The sequence below is a fragment of the Apostichopus japonicus genome, chromosome 21 (assembly GCF_037975245.1).
Source record: "Apostichopus japonicus isolate 1M-3 chromosome 21, ASM3797524v1, whole genome shotgun sequence".
NCBI classification, from domain to species: Eukaryota; Metazoa; Echinodermata; class Holothuroidea; order Aspidochirotida; family Stichopodidae; genus Apostichopus; species Apostichopus japonicus.
Genome location: NC_092581.1, coordinates 3,688,338 through 3,709,701, shown reverse-complemented (window position 1 = coordinate 3,709,701; position 21,364 = coordinate 3,688,338). Strand labels below are relative to the sequence as shown.

The window sequence follows — 21,364 nt, the reverse complement described above, 5'->3', positions numbered from 1 at the left end:
ATCCTCCTTAACTTTCTTTGACATAATTAATTAATTAATTAATAAATTAAACTTACCTGAGAATATGAATAAGTTGGAACGTTGGCATAGGATCCAGGAAAGCACCTTCTGATTCGGACATATATCGCTGACCTGCGAAAGGACGATATCAATCGATTCGTAACTGATATTATTATACGTGGATATGGATCAATTCATAAATTCAACATGCTAAGCAGATCCCTGGAATTTCCTGCTAATTTCAGCGTTTCTTAGAGTTAAACTCGCGTTAAATATATCCAAAAACATAAGATTACAAAATCAATGTTTTTTTCCTTCTTGTACTGTCGTCTAAAATTTGCCTTCTCACCAAACCTTGAAAAGAATGCTGCTTCAGGATAAATGTACTCATTGTCACATCCATTAACCTTATTAACGAGAACATTGTCCGTCTCAGCATGGCAAACTTACGACATACGATACCATTTGCAAGCACTGGGCAGCACCAGGGGTCTACATAAGATTTTGATTCGGCCCAGCATAGAATAATAACAAAATATTGCACCCCTTCAGGCCTTGGGCTTAAGAACACTTCTGGCAAATTCTGCGCATTACACAAGCTAGGTCTTGTGACACTTTGGTTCACCTTTACCCCGACCAATGTCTCTCTCTCTGACCCTCATGAAGAATTACTTGAGAACCTCTGATTATAAAGTCATTTCCTCAGAGAGAAATGGGTTTATACAAAATCATATGAAATACTCTTATCACATGCCATAGTGCAGGACTCTTCACATAATAATATAATATGATATTTACATCCCGTATTAAACCAACCCATGTTTGTATTAGAAAAATTTCAACTCGATCAGCCACAAAAACCTCAGCAAGTAGTTACTTTGAAAACTGCTGTGAAAGTGCCAAGTACAAACTCAAATATTACCTGTGAAATACAGTTATTGTTTGATCAAAGAGGTTTTTAAAAATATGTTCAGGATTTTAAGAACCTCAATCAATACTAAACAACTCACCTCCTTTCTCTTTTATGAAAGACAATAACCAAAATACAAATTGAGACCACCATGAAGAATGCCAGAACCACTTTTCCAAAGGACCCCCTCTGTGTTCCCTTCGATGTACCATTGTCAACGCCACCGGAATCACCTCCACCATTTGATCTACCAAAGAGAAGGAAGAGCAAAATTCAGATAATGAACCGTTTTCTTTGGGGACTTTTCTTCCCCCCCCCCACACACGCCTCTCCAGCTGAACACTGCTCACAAGATGAAAATGACTTGACTTGAACATCTGATCAATGTGGCAAAAAATGGATAGTCAGTTAGTGTGTGTGACACTTCGACCAAGAGTTTGCCAATTTCGTTTTGTATCGATTTCACTCAAAGCGGCTAAATAAACGCATAGCTTTTTTCCCCCAGCCAACAGCCTACAGTAGTTCACGCCTACGACGGCCCAGTTTTTGCCGAACGTAACCAATCGGGGGTGGGGTGGGTGGGGGGAGTTGTTAACACATGTGAGCTTATGAGCACTCATCAGGCCCATACAGTGTGAATGGGTGCAACTCTACGAGTCTTGACGACTATTGAGAGCTATGTCACGACGTTCGAGCCTCTCTCAGTCGGGCAGTGTGTGCATGTGGCAAGCTTTTTTTTTTGAAAGAGGCTTGTATCAGCCATCTTGAAAACGGTCAATTTTCCATCACAGATGAAGCTTATCCGCCTATGGATAATGGCAGTGATAGCACCAATGACAAGCTGGTCTTAACATTGGAGAAGACTATTAGTCCATGAAGATTACAACCTACTCCCTGGATTGGAAGATAACAAAACTGTCGACAACATCCTGACGAGAATTTTAGTAACTTTACAATTTGACAACTGATATCATCATTTCCCTCTTGTCACTATTTCTTGATAAAAAATGATTTGCTTTATATACATCAAAATGGTTAAACACACCACTTACATTAATTGGCAAACGTGAGATGTTTCCCATATGAAGAAATATTGGCAGTTTCCGGATTCGTACAAAAACTTTGGTCGGCCCTGGAATGGACGACAGAAAAGGAGAAAGAAAAGGAAAATGTAGTTATTATTTATGCATCAATAATAACATGTACTAGTTTATCATCAAAATATAGTGTTATCATTCATTGGTCTCTGTCCTACCAATAACCCTGATTTGACCGGTCCTGACACAATGAATATTGAAGTTATTTAGAATTTTTCAAACAATACTTTTTGACCGACCCCTAAATAGCTTCCTTTCTGTTACCTGTCCAATTCATGCCAAAAGATTTTTGGTCTCTTCTCATGAAGACGGAAGGGAGGTTGGGAAATGGGAGGGGCGCAATAAGGGTGATGGCTGGGAGGGTTAAGAATTGGGTGGGACTTCATGTGAAGGTACAGTTGAGTTTGGGTCATGGTTGGAGTGGAGTGGTGGTGTGAGATAGTTTCTTCGATCCCGCGACAAGCCGTGAGTAACAATATTTTCAGATCTACTTACGGGCGTCTGTTCCCAATCACACTTGAAGATGACAGTGCTGAAAACATCAGAATGGTCCTTTCGACACGACGCTGGGTTCCTGGTAACCAATTCCAAGGTGTCATCTGGAAAATCAAAGGACTTGGAATATTGACATGTCACATGAACAACCGTTGAAGAGGTCATTGGTTTTGCAAAAAAAAGTTTATCCAGCTAAGGAAAGGATAAACATGTCTAAATCTACTTTCCTTAAATGAATTTTCAAACCCACCTGTGATATTTTCTCTCTGCTGTCTTATTATAAATGGAGCAATATATTACTTTATGTATATTAAAATAAAAAATATGCCAAGGGTGGGATGGCAGGGACCCCCCACCCCCACCCCCCCACATTACCTTTTTTCTTAACAGAGAGAGAGCTTGACTGTTATCAAAGAAGGCAAAATAAAAACAAATGTGAAACCAGGCTTGTTGCAAAACCAGTTTCACCATCCACTCACAATTCTATCTCCTACTATCCACCACCCCCCCCCACGGACCCTTCCCCTAACCCCACTCTTCATTCTAATAAACACAAATATCTTTCCCAATAAAAGTTTCCACAAACCTTCAATATAATAGTTTTTTTCCGACTGGAACCCAATATTCCTAAAAAATCGTTTGTCAGTCTTGGACTGGCAAACGGCAGCGGTTATACATTCGTCGTTTTCGCCTCTTTTTTCCATTTTGTCGTCGGCGAGCATGATGAAATATTGGTATTGGTCCAGAGAATTGGAGGTCAAGCTACGGTCATCCCCCTCTACTAGCCATGACCCATCTGGAGATCTAAGGGCAAGATAGGAAACATTCAAATAAAATTACATATCAAAATACTATTAATTGAAAAAATCAAACGAAAGCTCCATAACCCACTCTCCCATTATAAAGAAGACAACATTTGTTCCAAACAAAAAATAACTTTTAGTCTAAAGCCCATTAGTGCCATTCAAAGAAAAAATATTTTTTATCTGTTGCTGCAGATTCTCAATGTGTTTGAACCAATTCGTAGCAACGTGAGGACTCAATTTGTCATCTCCAATTATTTAGGCCTGTACAAAATAGATATTTAATATAAAAATAGATATTTAATTGTGAAGAAAATCCGTTTTCCTTGCAATGTTACAACAGCAGCTTCTGCCATGCAACTTGATTAGAGATCAAAATGTGGGATTTTTTGGGCATAAAAGGAAAATACGATAGGTTTGTTGCATCAATGTGACAAAATTGAGGACGTCTGAAAATACACAGCAAGATTTTAGTCAAAGCCTACCTGTACAACACACATAGACACCATGATGTATCCAACTTAAGCCTTATTTGCATATAAGAATTGGGGCATAAGTTGCGACTATTTTCAGGAGGAAAATAATGAAGATGGCATTTTCGGTATACATGAGAATAAGAAAAGCACAACACAGAGAAAGGAAGAAAACAAAAGATCATAATAATTTAATTTCAATGTAGCAATAATTTTCACTTACTCTCCCCTGAGTAAAGGTCGAAGGTCAAGTTCAACTCCTGTCTCTGGATCGGTCACTTTGCCATCAGTCAGCTGTACTGGAGCTCTACAGAGAAAAATTATGCAAATGCTTCATTAAATATTCATAAACGTCTCTTTCTACAACCACTGGTGGTATTATCATAAGCTTAGGCTTAAATTTTCATTCCATAAACAGTGGAATGCATGCTCCTTTCGCATCTAGTCTTCACAAAACAGGAACAATATCCCATTTGAAACTGCCCAGCCGGGACGTGAAATAAATTGTGGGCCGATGTTGGGAACTCCAAAACCAATATTTAATGGTACATTAATATTCATAAGTTTCTTCTCTCAATATTGAAACACGCCAACAAAATTTAGTTCATGAATATTCCTAATGTCATTTAAATACTGAAACTGTACAAAACATTTGTCAGCGCCACAATTTTCCTAATGCTAATACCACCCTATGCTGTACTCCCATCTCATGCTTTAAAGCGCCCGTACTGACAGTATGAATAGTTCCTACCTTTATCTGATAGATAACCAGATACTCACTAATTCTCTTACAGCCACTACAACTGTTTTTAATATGAGAGCACAGTACAGAAAAAAATGGCCCCAACTGGGTGAAAATGTCAATGATATATTTAACGGTCATAAATGTCTTTCTAAATACTAAAACTCTACAAATCAGTGCCAATGCTTCATAAGTGCCTTTTTCAAATAATGAAATTCCACGTAAGAAATGCAGATGCGTCATCGAAATTCTCCTTTATGTCAATCGATGTTCAAAACCATGCAAATGACGTTGAAGCAAAACTGAAAACAATTTCAACGATGAAAAATTCATAAAAAGCTATATACTATTTTTACCACAAATTATTTATTCTTTTCTTTAACTTACTTCTTGACTTTGCAAGCCACCTTCGATTTCCAAGAGAACGAGACCAGGCATGTGTCAGAACTTCCACCTTCAATTTCCTCACTGCGGGAAAGGGAAGAATGGGAGGAAATTAAGGATCTCCAAATATCCTGTAATAACAACTCTAGAGGGCAATAAGGACCAATTCCCCCAATGAACTATATAACTAAAAGACTAGATAGAAGGCAAAAGCATGTTCATCAGTGCTGCTTTAAATGCCACCATTTTGTATTCAAGATGGCCCCCGCCCCATAGACATATAGCAGTCGGCTAGAATTGCTGTATTTCGATAAGTATGGAGGGTCATGTGACCTGCTCGCTGGTAGCACTTAAATGCCTATTGTACTTCTTGCGTATGCATTCTACGATTGCGATTGAGAATCGGAATCGTGGATGTTAAATCTAGCTTACCTTTCGAATTCGGGAGAACCAACTTTATTGCTGCACGAAAAAGCGATTCGAACCTTTGCCTTGTATCCACTCCTGTTGACTCCTGAACCACAGGTGTAAATAAGTCCCTCTGTGTAGGTTAGGATGATCTTCCCATCTGCTTCTGTGAAGATTTTAAAGAATAAAGACTTGTTTATTACAGAATACATGAAAAAAAGGGCAACGCATCACTCATAAAGATGAAAAGAAAAACAGGAAAAATTGATAAAACCTAGGTAAAAAATTAAAGTTGTAAATGTTGGTTTAATATTTTTTAAATTAATCCTGGAGAAGACAGTTGTATTCCATTTTGTCTCCTCAGACACATAAACTCTTTGAGAAATTGATTAGTTAACTTTTTCAAAAGTTTTCAAGCAGGACGGTGTTTTTTTTTGTCACAGATTGGACGTCAGCCAAATGAACTTTTTTGCCTATTTCCTCTTTCCCATTACACATATCAGCAGATAGAGGAAGCCAACCTTACTGTAATCGGTTTATGTAACGATAGTAATATTCTTATCCAGAAATCTGAACTGAAACGACAAGTGTTTCGTCAGATTTGATTCTACGACATCACATCTTCTTCCAAGATAGTGTAAACATTTATCCCGCTAGAAATTGATAGCGGAAGTAACAAGACATTTGCACCAGGAGTGAACTTGAAGCAAACGATCTCATAGACGCCACTTAAGACATTCTTTTACCTCATATTTTCACTCGCCTTTAAAATGTCAAATTTGGAAAGCTAAACTGTTCCAATTTAACCAAAAGGGTTTGAATTTTTTTTTGCAATGACCAAACAAATGGGCCCTCTCCATCTTCGAATGCGATAGAATTGAAAATCAACAAAACAAAACACAAAAGTGGTTTTTACATCAAAGTCCACTCCGGTTGCACAGTTTTAATTATTACCTTCATATTCCAGATTCTGTGTGTATATCTTCCCCACGGTTTCGACATCCTCTTTAGTCGGTCCTTCCCGGCAGACGGTTGCTTCTTTTGGGCAACCGTCCAGACTGTTCACGGCCGGTTTGCAGACGTTAATAAAATACCTACGATGAAAGAAGAAAATTTATCAATGCTACTAATGGATAAGAGTTACTGTAATTCATATTCCAAACAGGTACAGTGAATCTTCCGCATTTTAGGCAAAAAATGGAACAAAATCTCCACACCCCCCTCCCTCCCCCTGCCCCCTCCTCCCTATCCCAATTGCCAAGGACTGGTGCCACTTCAGCCATCATACTGTACCTATAGTTATTGTTGCTGCTGGAAACAATCCAACTTCCAGTTATCTGGGACAGTCCCTGAAGATCAAAGAGTGCGCCTCTGCCATCAGTCACGGTGCAAGGCATGGTTTGCGGGGGGCAAGCGATCGGGGTATCCCATTGCAGAGTCGTGTGACAATAATGGGGATCGGCCTGCGCACAAATTAGGAAAGAGAAATTTTGTAAAATAGGAAGTCAACAGAATCTCAAAGTAGAAATTAACAACCAATCAGTACATGCATATTTTTATATATATATATATATATATATGCATATCTATATCTAAATATATATATGTGTATATATATATATATATCAATATAATATACATATAATATTTATATAGATATATTATGTATCTTGTATGTATATATATTTATATCTATCAATATAATTTATATATACAGTATTATGTATCTTATATGAATATATATTTATATATATCAATATAATATACATATAATATTTTTATGTATTATGTATAAATATTCAACAGTTTCCAACATTCCTTGAATTCATCAACAAAAATTTCCTGAAGAAATAAAAATTGAACAAGAAAGTCAACAGAAACACTGCAAAGGTCAGCTATAGCTGCATGCCCAACATCACCAGCATCATCAAAGGACACAACAAACATATCTCAGCCACTAACATCAAGAAATGAGAAAGGAAGCTTGCAACTGCCGATAAGAGGACCTATGCCCCTTAAAAGGAAACTGGCAGTCAGCCAACATCATCTACAAGGCTAAAGTCAAAGACACCGACAACTCTAAGACCTATTTAACGGAAAGTACACTGATAATCTTGATAATCCCCAGCGTATATATATATATATATATATATATATATATACATATAATATACATACATATCATATATACATATATTATACATATGTAAATTAACTGAAACCAAGAGGGAGGGAAACAAGAAACTTTTAACGGCATTCTTCGCCATTACAGTAGCCACAATACAAGAGTTGCATTGGCAAATACAGGACCAAATTTTGAAATAGCAAAGAAATAACTGTTTATAACCAGATTCAAAGCCTCAGGCTTACATTCTCTAAAATTGAGTGAGCTATTCAAATCCATATTGGATTGGATCCCTGGTCGACCATTTTCCCTTGGCCCCCCTTTTTTTCGGGGTGGGGTGGGGTTCAGTTACATCACTTACCGTAAAGAAGGTAGGCTCCTCCGATTCTTCACTATCAATGCATCGTAACAGAATGGTCGTTTCCATTTTTTCATTTTTACCTGAATATGCACAAGAGAGAAAAAAAAAAATCCATAACAGACTGAAAATTTTATCAAATGCTACAAGCACAATGTATCAACTCCTGATAGAAGCAAATCCAAACTGAAAATTCTAACAGTTTGAAAAATCCTTTTCGACTAACTCTGATATCTGGCGAAATTGTCAGTTGCAAAACGGTGGCATCTAAAAATGTCACAGACTGACCTACCTGGACACACAAAAATTGAAATGAAACAATTTTTTCACATTTTTGTCAAACTTTAGAAATCCAAAATAAATTCCAAGTGTTGCTACCAATTGCCACTTCATATGAGACCCCCCTGTAAGCCACAAGATATTTCAACTATGCTCAGGTCTAAGATTAAACAATTCATATAGTTTTTTAATCTTTTCAATTTCCTTGCAACATTTTTGCATATAGTTTTAGAAACCTTACAACAATGAGTCAATTTTCTAGCCCAAAAACATCCATAAAAAAGTCATCCTTAGAACAACTAGAAACTACTGGGCATTACTTTTTAGTCTTCATTTAGCAATGATGGAAACGGAAATTCCAATGCATTGTTATCGAGTTTCTTGTTCAATAATTCAAATAAACCAACGAAATAGCACAGAATTTGGGTTTATATGCCTAGAGGTGTCTCCAATCTACGAATATTTTGCAGTGAATCATTTTCATACTTTCGTTCTTTCATTTACTCGAAACTTTCCGCGACCGATTCAGCTAATTTGTCACACGACGAAAATTGCAGCAACAGTTCCCGACAACTTGCTAAATAAAACTGCCGTATGGTCTACGATGTGGAACCTGCAGCACTGCAGAAAGACCAGTGCATGGTACAGATGTCCCCTGCCCTAAATGTCTGTTCCCATTACACTGCCAACTGCCCTTAGCTTATTCCTGACTGACCGTGGGGACATGCCGATCCACCGGAATAGGACACTCGTAAGGTTCCTCCTTCAAAGGAAAATTCCTGAGAGCTCTTCTGCCCCAAGGAGACGGCTGTCGGTCCTTCCTTAAGACACACTGCTGCTCCACTGCATTCAGAGCTTTCCTTCGCCGGGACAGTTCCGCAGAGCTGAAGACTGACTTCTTTCCCAGTTGCTGGATTCATCTAAAAATAAAAGTTAGATGTAAAAAAAAAGGTTATATTCCTGGACCAAACTGTAGAGTATATTAATGCCAAACTGAAAATACTTTGACTTCATTTTTTTGTTATTACTTTAATTGATATATAATTTATGCATTCTGTATTATTCAAAATTTCGTACTTAATTTCGTCTGAAGACTGCTCGACGATTCGTCTGCAGACAAAGAGTCAATAAACCAATTGAAACAAAAATTTTGAGCAAGTGGTCCACTTCTCTTTCAGCCTCTCCCTTCCTCCCCCCGCCCAAAAAACCCCAACACACACACCCGGTACACACCCACACAGGCCTAGCAGCTTTGGCGATGGTCCATGGCAAATGCCAATGAGTGAAATTTCCACCACAGATCCAGGACGCCATGCAGTAACACTATTATTCAGGATGAAATGTTACTTTTGGTCAATTTGCATAATTACTGTCGAAGGAAGAATACATAGGATGATACAAAGGAAAATACAAAGGATCCAACTTTACTTTGTATGTTTTCTGTGCCAGAGCGTTGAGATCGAACAGGTATTCCATGACATCGTTACGGTAGATGCAACCTTTCCCGTCGGTAGTTGCAGCAGGCGGACACACCACATAGGTAGACCACTCGAATGTGTACGTGCAATTGTCGTAGCTTATAAGAGTTGGCTGACCCTGAAACGGAGGGGAGGGGGGGGAAAAATTTAAATATGATTTAAAGATGTGGTGTTCAAATGGTCAAAAATTAAATGCCTCAAAAACTGTGATTTTTTTCTTCTTTTTTATAGTTTCTTCAATTTACTAGTAGATGAAATCTACATCCAGATGTTTTAATCATAAAATATATAAATTAGGTAAATGAAATTTGGTTTCATGTAAAAATATATCTGGCAGTGGGCCAAGTGGAATGACATCACCATGGTAACTATTTAGCTGAATGTATTTGGCTCTTTTATTTCATATGTACACATCATTTTATGGTTAGAGGGGACTAAAAAATTCTTACCCAAGAAAAGGTTGCGTTTTTTTAAGGAGGCCTTGAATTAAGAGTTGCATAGACATATTTAAAATAGGGAAAATTGGCAACATTTGCACTTCGCATCATCGAAAGCTACTAATGCATTATACAAACAGGTGGTTGTCTTGCATTTTAACATACCTAAATTACACAACCATTACAGGATCACATTGGTGTACCTGTTACAAAGTCTCACAGGTGTAAAACATTAATTGATGTTTGCTTCGAGTGTAAATTCTTGGGTATCTGTTCTGACCATTTTATGCAATAAAACTATGACATATTTCGAGCTCGAAGGCCTTTTGCATGATGGCAGATGTTACATTGCATGTCCCACACAATCGACTGCATTAACGTTCCATAAATCCTTTCATCACTGAAACTGTAAAAAAGTGTCATTCGGACCCTCCAGCGTTTTAATGGAGGGCGCCGTCACTGCATGTGTTCTTACTGTGCCATACATCTCTATTTACTACTCTGGGCCTTTAAGTGCTTGATCTGTAATGCTTTACAGATCTCTGAGGTCAAAGCTGTGCAATGAAGTGGAAACCCCTGCCAAGGCATGCGAACACATCGAGTGATCCCACCAGCTCATAGTTCCACTTGTGCAGTCTTCCCCAAACGAAAAAAAACATGTATTACAGGGACCGTACATCTCTATTTACTACTCCGGGCCCTCGTGTGCTTGAGCTGTAAATGTTTACAGATCTCTGAGGTCAAAGCCAAAAGATCGAGTGGCTCATGGTTCCATTTGTGCAGTTTCTGGCCAAACATAAATTTTAGGAAATGTTTTAGGAAACACAGGTCGAGGTTGGTAAATCAGTTAGGCTGACTCAAAACCTTTGGATGTATGTTTCAAATTCAAATTGTTCTTCAGATAATTACTACATAACAAAGCTATTTCTGGAGATCGACCAATCGCATCACCATGCCACTGCATATCATAGCAACAGCTTGTCACCTGTTACGGAACTACATAGGGCCCATATGACGGCGCCCTCTACTAATTTTCTGTGCTTTTTTGGCAAAACCCCAAATTTCTAACCTTCTCTTCTCCTCTCTGACATCTGAACTGAATGATGGAAGAGATGTTTCTTTTTGCATCCTCAAGGCATTTCTCCCCGTTGGTGTATTTGATGAAGACGTTTCCGTCCGCACCGATCTGTGGGTCTTCATCGATACGGCCAAGACTCTGCATGAATATCAAAAGTTAAAAAATTAACTGTGATTTCAAAAAATTTTACTGCAGGATGCTTGAGTCAAGTCCAACAACACTGGATAGAGAAATGTCACCAAATGGAATTTGAATCATTTTACCACCCAGACATTTTGGAAATGTCGACAATTTAAGCAGGGAGGTTACCACCCAATACGGTTCACAACCTGACTCAGAAGGGCGATCTAAAAATTGAAAGTTTTAAGAACCTAAGATACTACCGAATACTAGTTACTCAACCGACGCAATGATGTAAGCAAACTCTATATCGTGTTGGTATCAATCCACAGAAAAACTGCCAAATAGAGGCATTCCGAAAGACTTGTAGGAAAAAGTCGCCAACGAGATTTGGTGTTAATTTCTCATTCTAAAGTACTTTCAACAAACAAACTGATAAATGTATGAAATGAAACTTTGGATCGATTGAGCGAGAACTATAAGACAACCTCTCGTAATTTACGCTGAAATGATACCGAACGACATGAATTTGCCATCAATGGCAAGACATGGCTTCAGCTATCCAGTGAAGGGTAGCTTCATGTACCTGATAGCAATGATTCATTCATTATTTTGATCATTTATAGGGTTTATTATTAAGCAAATAGGGGGAACTTTGATATGTAGGGTGAGAAACCTATAACTTATCAACTCGAATCAAGTCGCAATACTTGGAAATATTAATGGAGAAGAGTGAATCACGAGTCATTTATCAAGAGTATGATGGTAGAAATATTGAAAAGAACATTTTTAGTGAATAGTATCATCATAAAACTTGTCCCGGAAGCATGACCCATTCACAATCCGATATCCGATCGAGAAACGTACCGATAAATCCCCTAAATCGGGTGATAAACTTGTGATTGCGACTATTAGGATTGGCATCATTTCGAGAGAGAGCTAAGAATTTAAACGCAAAATAAAAATAGTTTTTTACCTGACTTATAATAACATATGTATGTCATGACTTAACAGTCAAATATTTAATGACTATCTTTGAAAACAAAACTCATCTCACCTGTGGTTTACCATCCTTCATGTGACAGACGGCTGCGTTGGGAGGGCACAGGGTACCCTCGATGGGGTTCAGAGGTCGACAGAGGTTGACAAAAGTTATGCCTACCCCGTCGACCATAGAGGGCGCTATGTAGTACCCACGCTTCTGTACCAGAGGGGAAAGGTCGATCGTCTCCGTTCCGTTCATCACACTGCATTGAATCTACGTAGAAGAGAGAAACCGAGTATTCAACTTGCTATGTCGCAAATTGTGCAAAAAATTTGGACCTCAGACCTACATTTGATTAAAATTGCCAAAAATGGTCACAAATATGAAAAAAAAATTAAAGTTAAAAATTTGAAAACATCAGTCAAAAAAAATTGAACCTGTCATTTCTGCACTCGATAAGTGTCAAAATTTTTTTTCACAAATACACCAAGAAATAGTTTGCATGGTCACATTCAAGCTAAAAAAATTTTAGTGTTTGCCTAATGTCAGGATTCCAAATTTTGTGCACACCTCAACTGTTTAGGCTCAGTTACATGAAACACTGTAGTGGGGACAGTATTCAGGCCTTATTCCATTACGTTTCGACTTAAACTACCACTAACACTAGGAGTGAGTAGAATTTCTGCCCATACCTGTCCTTTAAAGACATGCTACATGCAACCTGAACCCCACAATACCACCCCCCCTGCACCCGGGGCCCTCCCCTCTTAATAATCAGCAATATGATATCGTCACATAGCATTTTCTGGAGACATAATTCGAACGATTAAGTGTGTGACGACACAGAAATCACTGTGGGATTTGATTCCGAAACAGACCGTAAAACATTTTCCCCGATCGACTCACAAACTCTTCGCAGGCGACCGACGTGTGCCAGGAGAAATAGTACGTGCAGTCCTCGGTCTCGCTGATGAAGACCGGCTCACCGAGAGTGTCGTGTTCATGTGGACAGACAAAGTTTATGACAGTACTTCGTTTGTAGTTGTCGTTGTGGCAGGGCGTGCCGTCGTCGTACTGGAGGGACAGGACGCCGTCGTCGAAGAACACCTGTCGGTTAAATTTGCCCGTGACGAAATGTTTTGGGGAGGGGACGTCCCTCTGCGACTGGCAGGCACCTTTCGGTCGGGGAGAAAAAAAGGTTGAGTTACTTTCCTGAAATTTAGTGCCCTTAGTGTACTTTCCTGTAGTTTAGCATCCTACCTGTACTTTCCTGTACTTAAGTGCCCTACCTTTACTTTCCTATACTTTAGTGTCGTACCTGTACTTTAGTGTCCTACCTGTACTTTCCTGTACTTTAGTGTCCTACCTGTACTTTCCTGTACTTTAGTGTCCTACCTGTACTTTCCTGTACTTTAGTGTCCTACCTGTGCTTTCCTGTACTTTAGTGTCCTACCTGTGCTTTCCTGTACTTTAGTGTCCTACCTGTACTTTCCTGTACTTAAGTGTCCTACCTGTACTTTCCTGTACTTAAGTGTACTTTCCTGTACTTGTAAGACATAGGACAGCCGTTTAAATTTGTCTCACTCAAAACGTTATTTATTATTAGACATGGGCTAAAACAAGTGTACTTGTTCTACATTTCCTGCCCAGAAAATTACACCCATCGCTTTATATAAAACTCACCGATGTTGTTTCCCTCACAGGGGGTATCTGTCAGAGCGGTGCATATACTGATGTTGTAAACGTGTTGGTCATGACCGAATATGTTGACGGTGTCGACGCCCTGGAGAACTTTCAAATCAAATTCAAATCCTGGAAAACACGGTTGAAAAGAAAAACATCGTTGGGCAAGTTACACAGAGTGTGAAAGTACATGTATGCTGAGAGGAATAACTTCCGTTACAGGTCAGAATAATTCAATTCCCTCGACACACCAATTTGTTTTCCACTACCTCCTCCCCCAACACCCCCCACCCACCCCTTCTGGGCACTTTCCCAAACTTCAATCTTCTTGATTTTTTCAACTCACTATTGGAGTTTTGCGTAATCTTACCTGTGACTGGATTAGACACTTTGCAATCTCTCCCCGTTTCGTCCTCGTGCGTGATCTGGCAGGCTAACTTATTCATCCAGATGAAGACATAGGTGCAGTTATCTTCCGCGTACTGAAATTCCGGTAGACTTCCCTGAAAATATCACCGAAATAAGTATAAAATTACCCACACATCGGTATCTGTTGCGAATCGAGTGCACACATTAATCCAAAGGCTTAGGTTTATATTCTGATATTTAAAAAAAAAAAAAAAAAATGAGACCATCCAGAAATCAGGTTTTATAAATTTTTCTCCAGCTCGCGAGAGGGCTTTTTTAAAGACCCTATTAATGCGGGCCAGGGCCTATGATTAGAACAAAGCATTTAGCCAGCCACGATATTGACTGAAGTCGATGAAAGTTCGCAGACATGACCGAAATGACAAACAAAAACACAAATGTATATTTTGGGGAGTTTGTGATAAAAGATATTTTTAACACGAAAAATCGATAGGCAATGAGGATGTAGAACAGACTGTCGGAGATCTTTATAATAATCATAATAATCAGTAGTTATTTTTACGACGCATAAGCGACCACAAATGTGGGAGAAGCCCGCAAAGGCTTATGGATTACAACTTACATGTCCGGTGGCTTCCAATTCAACATCTTTCAACTCAAATTTGGAATCTTTTCAAATTAGTAAGTCATTTCACATGGGAAAACCGTAGATTGCACTTGGATGAAAAACCCACCTTACTATGACCCGGCTGGGTATCGAACCCGGAACCTCCCGATTGCTAAGCCTCATTGCTTCAAATGCCACCGCCTTTATCCACTCGGCCACAGCAACGGTCTTTATTCTCTATTACACGAATAGTTTAACGTCCATTTGCCACGGTAAGTGGGTACATCCTTAACTTTAGCCGCCCCTTTTTCATTCACATTTTTTCTTTTGGGAAAGTTTGGAAGGGGTTGGGGGAGGGGGGGTTTGCCTTGTGTAGTACTCCAGCTGTCGGTTAAAGGCTACCTTGTCTCTCGGACAAGAAATCAAACTACCTTTCATTAGATCTTACTTACCACTGCTTCGGGGTCACAGTCAAAATTGATCACTGTGCTGCTCTTGTTGCCCGAAGGACAGGGATCCCCGGAATCGTACCTGAGGACCAGATGGTCCCCTTCCATGGTAGGACCTGTCGTCACCTCACCTAGGTTGATGTATCTGAAAAAGGAAGACCGACAAGACACGATACTTTTAGCCGAGCATTCTTTTATATCGTGAGAAGATCATTAAGAGAAAGACAAAAAAAGACAACAAAAGACAAAAAGACAAAGGATAGGGGGAAAAAAACTTGAAAGACAAAAGAGAATAGGACAAAACAATAGGGAAGACAAAAAAGACAAAGAAGAATATGGAACAAACAATGGAAGACCAAAAAAAAAAATCAAAGACAATAATTTTTTTTTTTTTATAATTATATCAGTGAGTAGTCTGTGCTTGATTAGCATGATTCTCTGAGTATTAATTGAAGTAATTACTTTGTTTGGCCTCCTTCTTGCGTTTCAAGACATGCAGCAGCATTCGTGGGACAAGCAGCACCTAAAAAGAAATTGAAAAGAAACTGATGTCTTCTTCAATATCCACTTCTGTTTTTCGAATCAAACCCTTCATGTTTCACATCACAACGTTACTCATAGAAACTAGATAGAGTGTGCCGACATGTTGATGTTCCAAATCCGAAACACACCTTTTTTAAGCAAAGTAGTTATAATATCCAAAGTCACGACATGATATTTTTCTGCAGGCGTTTGATCATAAGTGACTGGTTGCTAAGTGGCGACATGAAGCTAGCTGACAGTGTTGGTCTGTCATTTACAACCCAGCAATTAAAAAAAAAAAAAAAAATTTTAAGTTTTCAGTTTGGTACAACTGCAATATTTTTTACTTTCATATTTTAGCAAAAACATCTCATCATTGTGGAATCTTGCTAATCACTCTTTCTTGTTGTATTCACCATATTTCTTTTCCAAGCTGAAACACTGGAATGTGCAGATATATTGAGCGGTAAGACAGGAAGCTAAAACAGGTCTGTTTAGATAAACAAAACTTCTCCAATAAAAGCATCATTCAGACATACATAACCAGATCTAACCCCCCCCCCACATTCTACTTTTTTCAATATTTTCACCAACCTTTCTTCCCTGGAATATTCCTGAGGGAACGACAAACTGTCAGATAGAAGGCCTGGTTTTCCTCGCCGCCGGATACTTCGTAGTTGTCGTCCACGTTGACGAGGGGAGCTAGGTCAAATTGACCGTCCTGGCCGCGGTAGCTGCATTCCACCTGAGGGAAGGGTGCACACGCCAACGGGGTCGCCCACTCAAATTGGTACGTACAATCGCGGGTCTCTCCAATGAAGACTGGATGTCCATTATCTGTGTGGGAGGGGGAGGAGGGGGGGAAATTGGTGTGAGGTGGGCAGCAATTTTAAGCGACAGTTGTTTGTAAAAAGCGTCGATAAGAATACAAAATCTCATGTAGGGATGAGTTATAAAAATGATTCCATACAAATTTATCTATGATCATGATAGCCTCCTTTCCACCACCCTCCCCTCACTGACCAACCCCCCCCCTTAACTCCCTCCCTAAACTGCCAGCTCACAATCTTCAGCTATACCCGATACCCTTTACATCTTTATCACAAAAAGCAAATGAAAAGGTGACATTCAGTCATAGAATGACTTCCAAAATCTACAAAGATATTACCAAATAGCCCTTAAACCAGTAGAACTGTTTTATACTTTATACCCGTCTTTATATATATAAATGTATTAAGACGGGGGGGGGGGGGCTTTTTCCCGTTGTTAAATTTTTTTTAAAACAATATCAAAACATTGGATTTCTTTGTCTACTGTAACAACCTGCGTTCTGGGGTCTCGACATTTTTGCCCATGTGAAAACCCGAGTGCCCAAAGGCTGACGACTGGCAAATCTGTGTCAAAATTTACAAATTTTCACACAAATTTTCATAAGATTTCCAAGGATAATCACATGTTTCCAAACAACAAATTGGAACTTGTGACACCATTTCTTTTTTGTCTCTCTTTGTAACAGATTCATTTAAAAATCTGCATAGATAAAGAAATTATTAGTTTTACCTGATAACGTGTCATCGCACACAAAATTTATAGCCATTGATCTCTCATAGACATTGTCATGACAGGCTGCGCCGTTTGTGTAGTTGAGCCTCAAGATACCGTTGTCATACATCAAATTTCCGTTGGCAATTCCTATCGGTAAAAATCACAGAAGAGTCACAAGAAAACTTCAAATTATGGTCGTCACTTAAATATTTCATTGGCTATAGTCCACGAAAAAAAGGGCAAAACAAAAAATGACATTAGGGCCAACAAATTTCAAAGGTTTGCCAATAGAAAGGAAAGCACAATACATTAAATATGTGGGACAAAACCTTTTTCGTGTTTTGGATCAAAAGTTTAAGAACTTGCTTGTAATGAGTAGCTCATTCACCTAGGGATATCTGCTTGTGAACATATTACACGCAAGGGTTGGCGTAATAAACAGTTTGATGACCCCAACGTAAAATGCAGCTTTAAGCGACAGCAGTGAGATATGTGTGCAAGTTTGATTTGAGGGGTCACGTCGCAAACAAAAGGTATCCTCTATGAATTCATGAAATGGGGCACATTTAAGGTTTTCAACAAACCTGAAAGAGCACCTGCCCTCTATGTACCCTTCCCCATTCCCCCACACCCTCCCCAGCCCCTCCCGACTGCAGTGAATAGCAGAGTCACAGAAATATACCTGCAGAGATTCCTCTACTGTTAGCAATTTCTTCCTGACAACCTCCTACATCAGCACATGACCCTGACGACGAGACCAGCTTCTTGCAGACATTCAGGCTGTACTTGTACTTAGGCGTTGTGACCTCGTAATCTTTGTCTGGGTTGTAGAGGCTGTTGAGGTCAAATTGGTAGCTGAGCTCAGGAACAGAGACCTGGCAACCCTCTCCGGTCACTCTCTTCGAAGAAGGAAAGAGAGAAGATGGTTGTTGGCAGACTTATAGTGTGAGTTAAGTGTCCCAAGTAGGATTCAGAGTATCAGTGCAACTAAGGTCCAAGGATGAGTACAAGTACCCAATACCAGTACAACTAAGGTCCCAAGTAGGAGTACCAGTACCCAATACAGGTACAGTTAAGGTCCCAAGTATGAGTACGAGTACCAAATACCGGTACAAATAAGGTCCCAAGTTTGAGTGGACATAAGAGGTAACACACGCATAGGCATGTTGATACTTTCATCGGACATGCATAGTAACAAACCCATACTCGTGTACATACCTAGAGTGGACGTGTATGGCAACAATTTGATCATCGCATACTACATACCTTGAGTGGACATGCAGCTGGAGTCTGCCACGTAAAGATGTATTCACAAGACTTTGTCACAGACTGGAATACAGGTGAGCCCTGCAGAGATATAAAAAAAGTACCTTTTAGTAGAAAACCTTTCACCTTCACCGGATTATGTCGCTCTATCATAACTCTCTCAAACATAATGACTCAACCAGCACGTCGTCCACAGGAAGACGGGGTCAAATGGGGAGGGGGGGGGAGGTGGATGGACAACAAATTCCAAGTAATTCACACATGATGGAATCTATCGCATGATATTGTTTCTTAAAATGATGGAAACATAACTTCAATTGACGAGATGACTTACGGGTGTCTCTGAACACTCAAAATTGATCCTGGTGCTTTTCAAAGCGTCGCTACCTCCCCCGGTATCGCAGAGGTCACCCCCGACGTATCTGATGGTCAGGGTGCCGTCGTCCGCTGCCTCGGGCATGGCCTGCACGTAACCGAGATTGGAAGCCTCTTGACTGTCGGAATTTGTCTGGCAGGCAGATATAGGGCCGCCTGATGGAAGAGCGACCGTGATAGAAAGAAGAAAGAAAAAAATATATAGTCAAATAACAGAGACGGAAAGTCACTCGGGGGGTGAGAGTTTCTCTTAAGGGTCGTCTACCACCAGCAGTCTTGAGATTATTTTTTAGTTTCTTATTTGGACAGCCATGGTTACCTTAGTGGGGTAGGTAAAATAGCCCATTTATAGTAAAGACCACTTAAAATGTCACACCTTTCGGTTTTTCCATTGAAAGAAGGAAAGACTGAAAAACATATAAAACTGAGTGATCATTGGCGATCAAATGACAGACTTTCTTCAAGTGATCGAAATGATTATGAGGAAACATCCCGACTGGAAAATACTAAGGAACGGTTTTAATGGTTAGTATTATGTGGGACAGATCAAAGCTAAAGACAAAGCAAAAACAAAGCCGAGGAAAGACTAGGTTAATGAGATACAAAATGATACGTCAAGTTATTTTTTTATTTTATTTATTTATTTATTAATTTTTTTTTTTTCTTTCTTACTTTCTTCTCTCCAACCCTTGTCTACTAATCCCCTTACATCTATCTCTTTGTGTTCACCATGCTCATTTACCTGTCTGTATTCTGTGCATGTTTCTGTCCCTTCTGTTACTGTTACTTGTCATTTAGCCTTTGAAGAAGATCCTGCTAGGATCGAAACGTCAGGCCAACTTACTTTTACACATTCTCTTACACAGGCTCTCTAGTGGATAAGCAGTTTGCTAACAGTTTTATTTTATTTTGAAGTTATTTCTTAGTAATACTTGTTACGGTGCAGAGGGGAAGGTGGGGAGGAGGAGGGGTTAAAATGCCATACCTTTACAGTTGCTGATTTCTGGGTCCAGACTGTAGAGAGGTTTACAGACATTGATATGGTAACTGATGTGTTCGTTGCCATCTCTCGTGTCCACCGCTTCCCAGTTGCCGTCCTCCTTGGCCAGCGACGAGAGGTCGTACTGATTCCCGGCCGAATCGGAGACGAGACAGTCCACGGAATCGGGGAGACACGCCAGGGGAGTATCGAAGTTGAAGTGGCATTGGTCGCTGCCGTCACAGCTCACCGTTTCCGGCACTTTGGTCGTCGCGGTGATGTCGCGGTTACAAGAAAACGTGATGGTGGCTTCGTGCAGGCTCCCTCCAGAGCCTAGAGCAAGAAAGGAATATATATAAAGTTTGAATTAACCTTATAGAGAATTTCTGTGATTTTGAAAACAAAATGAGAGTATAAAACTTACGGAGGACACCATTCTACGTTAGTCTTTGAATTGCATGGGAACGATCACAATCTAAGGAATAGTTGAGGTTGGTGCTGGCATATTTAAGTGACACCCAAGTTTACACCATCTTGCACACAGGTTCCAACCTACGGTTCCATTCCAACCCACTCATTCAAACTGCTCGATCTCCACCCCTCCACCTTCGCACAAACACACAAGCTACTAAACCTGCTACCACTCTGGCGTAAAAACACCAAACGGATCAGTGTTTTCTGGGTCACCTCTGGCGAAAAAATTATCATAATGGACAGCCCCTTACCCTCGATCTCACTACCGTAGTAGGTCAATGTCAAGAGGCCGTCGTCCGAATAAGTCAGGTTGGTGCTGGCATATCCGAGTGACACCCAATTTCCACCGTCTTGGACGCATGCTCCGGCCGGCTTGCCGTTTATCGCGGGACATATATTGCTGGCTATTCCACCACAGACGTTTATCTAAACGAAGAAGAGAGAGAACTTTTACAAACAGGCCAAATTAAATGACAACAGGATATTCAGGGATGTGCTCACACTGGGCGGCACCGGCTGGCTGCGCCCAGCAGTTCTGAATGCCGCCCAGCACAAACAGTATTTTAAACATTTCCGCCTGGCACTTTTTATATGATAATTTAACAAATTTTACCATAACCAAAATCTGAGAGAATACATGGCACAGAATAGGAAAAATAGCACCACCTAAGCATACTTCATGTGCCAAATTTGTCCAGTGGGTAGGGGGTACCCCACCCATGAGATCCCTCTCCCAGGGTGTGGATCACACTACTGGATCTGCCCGGCACTCAAATATTCCTGAGCACATCCCTGGATATTTCATCCAGCATCTTTCTGCGATTAAATCCGAAAGGTTTTATCCTCCGGTGAGTCTCGTGAGAGTTCAAAACGGTTCTCATGCCGTTTTCAAGAAAACGAAATTCCAGATTTTTCAATCGATC

At 39.9% G+C, this 21,364-nt stretch overlaps 1 protein-coding gene across 2 annotated transcripts in view; it reads right to left on the bottom strand.

Annotated features, from left to right (window-relative positions):
* LOC139962846 (cation-independent mannose-6-phosphate receptor-like) overlaps positions 1-21,364 on the bottom strand; it is a 45,610-nt gene that overhangs the window by 2,409 nt on the left and 21,837 nt on the right. For both annotated transcript variants that reach the window (XM_071963216.1, XM_071963217.1), the window contains 27 exons: positions 20,693-20,867; positions 19,974-20,300; positions 18,948-19,144; positions 18,614-18,694; positions 18,030-18,246; positions 17,363-17,494; positions 16,397-16,639; positions 15,743-15,803; positions 15,284-15,425; positions 14,226-14,358; positions 13,856-13,984; positions 13,079-13,347; positions 12,245-12,445; positions 11,059-11,205; positions 9,503-9,670; positions 8,790-8,994; positions 7,799-7,878; positions 6,606-6,775; positions 6,267-6,406; positions 5,337-5,478; positions 4,908-4,988; positions 4,002-4,085; positions 3,089-3,306; positions 2,503-2,606; positions 1,963-2,042; positions 1,011-1,157; positions 57-132 (listed from right to left, as the gene is read on the bottom strand). In XM_071963216.1, coding sequence (XP_071819317.1) covers positions 57-132; positions 1,011-1,157; positions 1,963-2,042; positions 2,503-2,606; positions 3,089-3,306; positions 4,002-4,085; positions 4,908-4,988; positions 5,337-5,478; positions 6,267-6,406; positions 6,606-6,775; positions 7,799-7,878; positions 8,790-8,994; positions 9,503-9,670; positions 11,059-11,205; positions 12,245-12,445; positions 13,079-13,347; positions 13,856-13,984; positions 14,226-14,358; positions 15,284-15,425; positions 15,743-15,803; positions 16,397-16,639; positions 17,363-17,494; positions 18,030-18,246; positions 18,614-18,694; positions 18,948-19,144; positions 19,974-20,300; positions 20,693-20,867 — 4,149 coding nt within the window. The remainder of the gene's footprint in view (positions 1-56; positions 133-1,010; positions 1,158-1,962; positions 2,043-2,502; positions 2,607-3,088; positions 3,307-4,001; positions 4,086-4,907; positions 4,989-5,336; positions 5,479-6,266; positions 6,407-6,605; positions 6,776-7,798; positions 7,879-8,789; positions 8,995-9,502; positions 9,671-11,058; positions 11,206-12,244; positions 12,446-13,078; positions 13,348-13,855; positions 13,985-14,225; positions 14,359-15,283; positions 15,426-15,742; positions 15,804-16,396; positions 16,640-17,362; positions 17,495-18,029; positions 18,247-18,613; positions 18,695-18,947; positions 19,145-19,973; positions 20,301-20,692; positions 20,868-21,364) is intronic.